The sequence below is a fragment of the Pogoniulus pusillus genome, chromosome Z, assembly GCF_015220805.1.
Source record: "Pogoniulus pusillus isolate bPogPus1 chromosome Z, bPogPus1.pri, whole genome shotgun sequence".
In the NCBI taxonomy this organism is placed as follows: Eukaryota; Metazoa; Chordata; class Aves; order Piciformes; family Lybiidae; genus Pogoniulus; species Pogoniulus pusillus.
This window is the reverse complement of record NC_087309.1, coordinates 103,539,344-103,547,564: the sequence shown is the minus strand read 5'-3', so window position 1 is coordinate 103,547,564 and position 8,221 is coordinate 103,539,344. Positions and strand designations below refer to the sequence as shown.

At 54.3% G+C, this 8,221-nt stretch overlaps 1 protein-coding gene across 1 annotated transcript; it reads left to right on the top strand.

Annotated features, from left to right (window-relative positions):
* Nucleotides 1-1,078: 1,078 nt before the first annotated feature.
* On the top strand, nucleotides 1,079-7,663 carry LOC135192981 (serine/threonine-protein kinase PAK 3-like). Its single transcript, XM_064176370.1, has 13 exons — nucleotides 1,079-1,175; nucleotides 1,674-1,774; nucleotides 2,149-2,280; nucleotides 2,532-2,753; nucleotides 4,219-4,285; nucleotides 4,602-4,665; nucleotides 4,815-4,863; nucleotides 5,224-5,333; nucleotides 5,453-5,570; nucleotides 5,778-5,877; nucleotides 6,310-6,506; nucleotides 6,817-6,954; nucleotides 7,577-7,663. The coding sequence occupies exons 1-13, from the start codon at nucleotides 1,079-1,081 to the stop codon at nucleotides 7,661-7,663; spliced, it is 1,482 nt and encodes a 493-aa protein (XP_064032440.1).
* Nucleotides 7,664-8,221: the final 558 nt, after the last annotated feature.

Here is an 8,221-nt window from a genome sequence, read left to right as displayed (position 1 = left end):
GCGGGTCAGAGCTGTGTCTGAGCCATGCAGGTGAGTCAGAGCAGCAGGGCGCTGCAATGGGGTCTGAGCTGAGCTGCGGGTAGGGTCAGAGCACGTTGTTTACCTGTGCACCCCTATTTATTGACTGTGGGATGAGATTAATGGTCCCTTTGGCCACTAGAATGACCAATCGGGTTGGCAGCAAGCCAAACCTTACCATAATAGGCAGAAGCTACTTGCCTGGACTTTCCCAAACATGAGGATCGAATGGGCTTGCCCCAGGGAGACACGAGCTGGGTGCGTGGGGCTTACACAACCTGTTTACAACCAAGGGTCCTGGCAGAAAAACACGTCCAGGCATGCATGGCATAAACAAGCCTGCTCTTGAGCCTACAGGCCCTCCACGACAGGGACACAGTGGTGCTGGAGCAGGTTCAGGGTAGAGCCAAGAAGGTTCCAGGGAGACCTTAGAGCAGCCTTCTTGTACCTGAAAGAGGCTACAAGAAAGCTGGGAAAGGACTTCTGATGGGGGCCTGTTGTGGCCTGATGAGGGTGGAGGGACTGAATTTAAATAGTGGAGATTTAGACTGGAGATCAGGAAGAAATGCTTTACAGTGTGGGTGGTCAGAAACTGGAACAGGATGCCCAAGCAGGCTGTGGATTCCCCATCGTTGGAGGTGTCTGTGGCCAGCTTGGATGACACCTTGAGCGCTCTGGTCTAGTGGATGTGTCTCTGCACATGGGGGTTGGAACTTTCAAGGTCCCTTCCAACCCAACCGACCCCACGGCTCCACGAATCTGTTCAGCAAGAGGTTATGGAGCATGAGCACTTGTGGTGAGTGTCTGGGACAGAGGAGAGCTGCCCAGGCCCTCCGTGCTTAGGCGCGCAGGGGCCCGGGCAGCTGCGCTGATGTCACAAGCACACCTCGCAGCGCTCTGCTGTGATGCCACTGCCCTGCCGCCTCAGGAGCAGGACCTGACGCCTCGGCGATCGCAGCGCTCTCCCGGTGCGCAGAGCACTCTCCCGTGCCTGCCCTTGCCAGAAGATCCTCTCGGGTAGCTGCCCAGGCAGTCGCTGCGTGGTGCTGCAGAGATGGCAATGCGGCTCCTTGCTGGCGTTGCCTTCCTCTTGGAGTGGGCCACTGCCGCCGGTTCTTTCCTGGACAAGCCCTGGCTGATGGCAGGGCTGTTGGCAAGTGAGTAGAGGCTGTTAGTAGAGAGAGCAGCGAATGTGCCTGCTGTGTGTCTGTGCTCTCGCAGCCTTCCTCAGTGGCCCAGCCGGGTCTTAAACAAGATCACCGCCGAGACACCTCTGGTTTGCTGGAGCTCCTGGCTACAGCAGTGCCAGGGCTAAGGGGCACTGTGGGGAAGCTTTCACGGGGAAACACTGCCAGCAGCTCGAGAGACAGGAGAGTGACAAAGCTGCTTTAGGAGCTCCTGTGCAGAGCGGGAAGCATTTTCTTGAGCAAGTTTCTACTTCTTTGACTTGCTGGCAAAGCAGGGCAGAAACTAAACAGCAGAACTGTGCCAAAAGAACAACCTGGTAGAGCATTGTCCTGTTGCCATGAGTGCCAGTGCTGCTGGAGGGCTGCTGTGAAAGAAAGACGCCAGCCCTTTGGGTGTGCTTGCTCTGTGGGGCTGCCCACAGCAGAGGCTGCCGACGCCTCTGATGCCTGTTCCCTTGCTCCCTGCAGATCAGATCAGCCGTGGATTCAGGGCAGCCCATCCCTCGGTGAGTGAGAAAGTCTCCTTTGCTGCTTCTAGAGGGGTGAAGGAGAGAGGAGTGTGCCGTGAGGTGTGCTTGGAATGTCTGTCCTGCCATTCCCTGCTCTGGCCAGAGCAGCAGCCCCTTTCTGCACTTGCCTTTCAGAGCTGGGTGCTGCACCTGACTCTCAGCCCAGCTACAAGCCTCTGTGTGTAGGCAGCTCTCTGACAGTGTGCTCCAGTCCAGGTGGGCAAGGGCAGAGCTGGTAACCAGCTGCTACAGGTGGGGAAGGCACAAAGCCAGAGCAGGTAACCAGCTGCCAGGTGTGGCTGTCTGTGATGTGCTGCAAAGTGAGACCGACTGAAGGCTGGGGTGATTTAGTTGTCTTTAGCCACACTGAAAAACATCAAATGGATTCACAAGACAGGGTGGTGACAGCCACTCATGCTCCTGTCTGTCCACAGGACTCGGGGCCAGGAGCAGAGAATGTTGGAGCTGCTGCTGGCTCCGACGAAGAGGAGAAGGGCTTTGAAGAGAGGCCATACAGCTCTGAACATCAACCTCTCAGGCTGCACCAACCCGAAAGTGTAAAATCAGTAAGTGCCAGCCTTGGTCAGCACTGGATTTGGTGTCTTTCAGGGGCATGCTTCTGATCAGACAGCCCTTGGCTGAAGACTCCCAAGGCTACAGTCCTACCATGACCTGAGCCAACTGCACCTTAGAGCTGAGGCTTGCAGGACTTTAGCCATGTCTAGACTGGTTTCTGGTGGCTAAGCAGACTGAAGTGGTGTGTAGTGATTGCAGCTCCCAAGTGGTGACTGTCACCTGTGCTCCTGTCTGTCCACAGAAGACACCACCAGGGTCAGGATGCCTGCTAGACAGATTGGCCTCTGCTGACGAGGATGATGATGGAGCAGGTGGCTATGAATATGAGGACTATGGCAGAGAGGAGCCTGCCAATGACACACCTGAAAGAGTCAAGGATGTCGAGGCTGAGGATGGCGAGAACTGGGATGATGACTATGAGCCCCTGCCTGTTGTGGTCCCACCATCTGAAGAGAGAAAATCAGTAAGTCCCAGCTCTGGCCAGCACTGTGTTTGGTGTCATGCACAGTGAGAGGTTTCTGGTCAGGCAGCTCCTGGATGAAGTCTCTCAGGGCCAGAGTCTTGCCATGACCTAGTGCTTCACCAAAGCCACTGACAGCAGCACAATCTGTTGGCTATGTCCCGTAGCCATGAGTCCCCTCGGAATCCTGGGACAGGGACTGTGAATTCATCACAGGCCCAGGAAAAAGGTGGCTGTGTGTCACAGTGTCACAGTATCACAGTATCATCAAGGTTGGAAGAGATCTCATAGATCATCAAGTCCAACCCTTTATCACAGAGCTCAAGGCTAGACCATGGCACCAAGTGCCACATCCAATCTTGCCATGAACAGCTCCAGGGACAACAACTCCACCACCTCCCCGGGCAGCCCATTCCAGTGTCCAATGAGTCTCTCAGTGAAGAACTTTCTCTTCACCTCGAGCCTAAATTTCCCCTGGCGCAGCCTGAGGCTGTGTCCTCTCGTTCTGGTGCTGGCCACCTGAGAGAAGAGAGCAACCTCCCCCTGGCCACAACCACCCCTCAGGTAGTTGTAGACAGCAATAAAGTCACTCCTGAGCCTCCTCTTCTCCAGGCTAAACAATCCCAGCTCCCTCAGCCTCTCCTCGTAGGGCTTGTGCTCAAGGCCTCCCACCAGCCTCGTTGCCCTTCTCTGGACACGCTCAAGCATCTCAATGTCCCTCCTAAACTGGGGGGCCCAGAACTGAACACAGTACTCAAGGTGTGGTCTAACCAGTGCAGAGTACAGGGGCAGAATGACCTCCCTGCTCATGCTGACCACACCATTCCTGATGCAGGCCAGGATGCCACTGGCTCTCTTGGCCACCTGGGCACACTGCTGGCTCATGTTCAGGCGGGTATCGATCAGCACCCCCAGATCCCTCTCTATTTGGCTGCTCTCCAGCCACTCCGACCCCAGCCTGTATCTCTGCATGGGGTTGTTGTGTCCAAAGTGCAGCACCCTGCACTTGGAGCTATTGAACCCCATCCCATTGGACTCTGCCCATCTGTCCAGGCGGTCAAGGTCCCGCTGCAGAGCCCTTCTGCCCTCCAACCCAGCCACATCTGCCCCCAGCTTAGTGTCATCTGCAAGCTTGCTGATGCCTGGCTCAATGCCCTTATTCAGATCATCTATGAAGATGTCTTTGAGTGTTGCTGATGAGAAAGGGAACAGCTTTGCCCAAAGCATACCTGCAGCCTCTCTGTCATCAGTGCAGAGAGTCACAGTCCCACGCAGGTGGCCATTGTGCCCCTGCCATTGTGCAGCCTGCCACTGTGCCTCTGCAGTCTGGGACAGGGACAGCAAACCCACACAGCTGTAGAGCCCTGCATGTGGCAGACTGAATCTTCCTGAGAGTCTGCCCTCCAAGTGCCATTCTGGTGCAAGACTGCAAGCCTCCTTTCTGACCCTAAACCATTTCTCGTCACAGGTGTGGGCATCCTACAGCGAGAGGTGCAGGGAGCAACAGCCAGATGAGGCCTCCCTGGACAAGCTTGGTATGTGTCCTGTACTCCTGTCTGAGACAGCACTGCACTTTGTGCATGCCTCAGGACGACCCCCGCCCAATGTTCATCCTCAGCTGAGTGCCAGCAGTCACTCACAGCTTCCTACACAAGCTGAGAGCATCCTTGGAGGCAGCCAGAGCATTCTGGGGGTTGCTGCTGCCTCTGAGGGCAGCTGTGCCTGGGCTGGGTGTGCCTGAGCTTCCTTCTGCAGCCAAGGCAAAAGCAGAGATAGTTTCTGCTTGAGTACAAGGCTGTGAGCTGCTCTGCTGCATCTTCAAGGAAGCCTCTAGAATTTTGTGTCTTCCAGGGAGCATTGTGAGCACGGGAGAGCCTGAGAGTAAATATGCTGAAGCTGAAAAGCTTGGCCAAGGGTAAGTCCAACCACAGCTATATCTTTGAGGCACCTGTAAATGCCAGAGGACACTTGGAGCCACTGCAGGCAGCAGAGCTCTCGTGTCTGGGCTGCCTTTTGCTCACAGGCACTAACCCTCTTCTTTCTTTGCTGCTCTTGTGCTCCCAGGAGCTATGGAGCTGTTTATCGTGCTGTTGAGATGGCCACAGAACGAGAGGTGAGTGCCAGGAGTGCCAGCAGCTTCTGCAGCTCTTCATTGCCTTCCCCAGGACTGCAAACTGGGGATGAGGTTTTCAGGTCACCCTCATCCCTTTCCTCTGAAAGTAGCACCAGAAGGCAAAATCCATCCACTGCTCTCTTCAGCTGCTCAGTGAAAGCTCTGTCAGAGCAAGGGGGTTTCTTTGCTGCAGTAACTCCACATGCCTTGTGTCCTGTGAGTAGCACCCGAGGCAGCAGAGAAAGGGGAGATTGTCATGTATGAGGCTGAGCCTATGGCCCCACACAAACACTCACAATGAGTCCATGCTGGTTTCGTGCAGCAGCCTGCTGAAGCTCATGGGTTTCAATGTCACTGCAGGTGGCCATCAAGCACATCCATGTGGCTCCAGAGGACGAGGAGTATGTGGTGAATGAAATCCTCGTGATGCGGGACCATAAGAGCCCAAACATTGTCAGCTACCTGGACAGGTGAGTGCCTCTGTTCTCACCAGCTGAGGGATCCTCTGCAGAGTGCCAGCCAGAGGTACTCCCTGGCAGAGAAGTGACCTCTTGAACACTGCTCTACTCTGCCACTGTTTTCCTTCCAGCTATCTGGTGGGTGCTGAGCTGTGGCTGGTCCTGGAATATCTGGCTGGAGGCTCCCTGGGGGATGTGGTTAAGGCAACCCAGATGAATGAAGAACAAACAGCAGTGGTCTGCAGGGAGGTAAGGGATGCCACATGTGCTTCCAGACATTGGGATTGGGTGGTCCTTCTGCACAGGTCCTTCTGTACAGCTTTTTCTTCTGGAGCACAAGACTCTGGCATCATTCACAATCCATCTAGAAGTGAAATTTCTTGGTGCCCTTTGCTTGCTCCTGGGACGAACTCAGGACATGGATTTTTACCCTTCTGTTTCTGCCTTATCCCTCAGTGTCTGCAAGGTCTGGATTGCCTTCATTCCCACAACATCATCCACAGGGATATCAAAGGCTGTAACATCCTGCTTGGGATGGACGGGTCTGTGAAACTGGGTAAGAAACCTTGGTCAGTGGCTACCTTCCCAGCATGTGGTGTGGGACTGCTTCTGACCGACTGCCAGGTAGCCAGAAGTGATGGCTGTGGCAGTGCCTGCAGCACTGCCAACAGCTGAGTGTGCAATTCCAGCATGCAGAAGAGGACAGGAAAGGAAACAAGTGTGGAGAGTGGCTGTGGCTTGGGCAGCTCCTGCCACAGAGAGGGAGTGACAAGAGTTCAGGTGTAGCAAGGCCACTGCATGGAGCTGGAGGCCTTTGTAAAGAGATGGGTTCAGCAGGGCTTTGGCTGCTGTGCTGATAACCACTGCATGGCCGCTTCTGCTGGCAGACCCAAGCGGATGGCCCTAGCAAGCCTGGGTGCAGAGGGTGTCTCTTTGGCTTGCTGTCCCCATTCCTCCTGGCTTTAACAAGGCTTGGTCTTCTTCTCAGCTGATTTTGGCGTCTGCGCTCTGCTCACCCCTGAGCAGAGCAAGAGGACCAGCTACGCTGGAACTCCACACTGGATGGCTCCAGAGATCCTGAAGGAAGAGCCCTATGGTGCCAAGGGGGACATCTGGTCCCTTGGCATCACGGCAGTGGAGATGGCCGAAGGAGAGCCTCCCTTTGCCAGCGAAAGTGACAACAGGGTAAGGGGCACAGCAGTAGATACTGTTGTACAATTGGAGCAGCTTTGCTGTAGGGAAGTCAAAGATGCTGGTGCTGGTGACTCCTTGAGTCAGCCAATGCAGTCAGCATCAAGGCAAGATGCTTTTGACACTGGAATAGCTGTGGCTGCAGCAGGGTGGAGTATTTGTTGGTCTAGAAACATCATCTCTATGCCTCTGCCAGGGAAGAAGCTGCCCTTGAGACTGGGCCTGAAAGAACTGACAGGGGTCTGGAGGAACATTTGTGGATCTGAAAGAAGCAGATGAAGTCTTGTGCTTCCTTTTCATCTAGGTGTGTGATCTGCTAGCTGCTGGTGAGACACCAAAGCTGCAGAACCCCGAGGAGCTCTCTGCTGCCCTTCTCAGCTTCCTTCAGTGCTGCCTGGAGGTGGATGTGGACAGGCGCTGGTCTGCCAGGGACCTGCTGCAGGTAAACTGCAAAGCAGCTGCAAGTGCAGGGAAGGGTTTCCTCAGCAGCAACACTTGAAGGCATCTATGGACCCTCAGGTGCAATGATGCCAGGCAGGCCCTGCTCCCATGCAAGCCAGAGTTGAGCACAACAGCACTTCATCATGTATCTGCCTGCTCTTGTCTTGCTGCTGAAACTCTGCACCTCAGCAGCCTTCAGAGCAGCCCTGGGCCTGGACCCTACTGGGATAAACATGTCCTAGAGCTGTTGAGGTTCCCTGAGCAATGGCTGATGCCCCTCAGCCTTTGTGACAGCTAAAGTAGCCCATGGCTTTAGGGAGCAGGAACCAAGGAAGGGTTTTGAGCTTCCTAGAAGCTACAAGGTCCTGGCACAGCAGCAGCATTTGCAGAGGTCTGGCAGGGCCAAAGTCCCAGCCAGCTGAGAACACCTTGAGAAATGGATCGGCAGCACCATGGACCATGCCCAGCTGTGGTAGCAAGGGACTGGGCAGGGAGACAGAGGGGCAGGTGGTGCCCTCAGTTCTCTTTGTGCTTATGGCTGGGAAGCAGGGGAGCACTGCCTGAGCCTGTGGGCCCCTGAGTTTGGACAGAAATGGTTCATTTGTGTTTCTTCTTCTGCACAGCACCCATTTGTGACATCAGCGGGGCCAGTCTCCAGCCTGATCCCGCTGATCACTGCAGCCAAGGAAGCCAGGAACAGCTGCCATTAGTGCCTGAGGCCGGGTCCTGCTGTGACATCTGGGAGCAGGACTCAGGAGAACAACTCGGCACAGCCTTGGCTCTGGTGCTGCAGCACGGAGGGACAGCTCACAGACCCGTCCTCACAGTCTTGGCCTCTCCGACATAAATAGGATTGTTAGTGTTCCTTAGGAATAAATAGGATCATTAGTGTTCTGTAGGAGTAAGTAGGATAAGTTGTGTTCTGTAGGAATAGATAGGATAAGTTGTGTTGTGTAGGAATAAATAGGATAAGTTGTGTTCCGTAGGAATAGATAGGATAAGTTGTGTTCTGTAGGAATAGATAGGGTAAGTTGTGTTCTGTAGGAATAAATAGGATCATTAGTGTTCTCTAGGAATAAATAGGATAAGTTGTTGGAATAAATACGATAAGTTGTTGGAATACATCGGATAAGTTGTTGTCTAGGGGAACAAGACTACTCATGTGAAAGGGGGATTGAGTTATGAAGCATTTCACACATAGGACACAGACAGGACTGTTGCACTTTGGGTTCACCCATGGATGCTATAACAACCAATTCATGTCATTG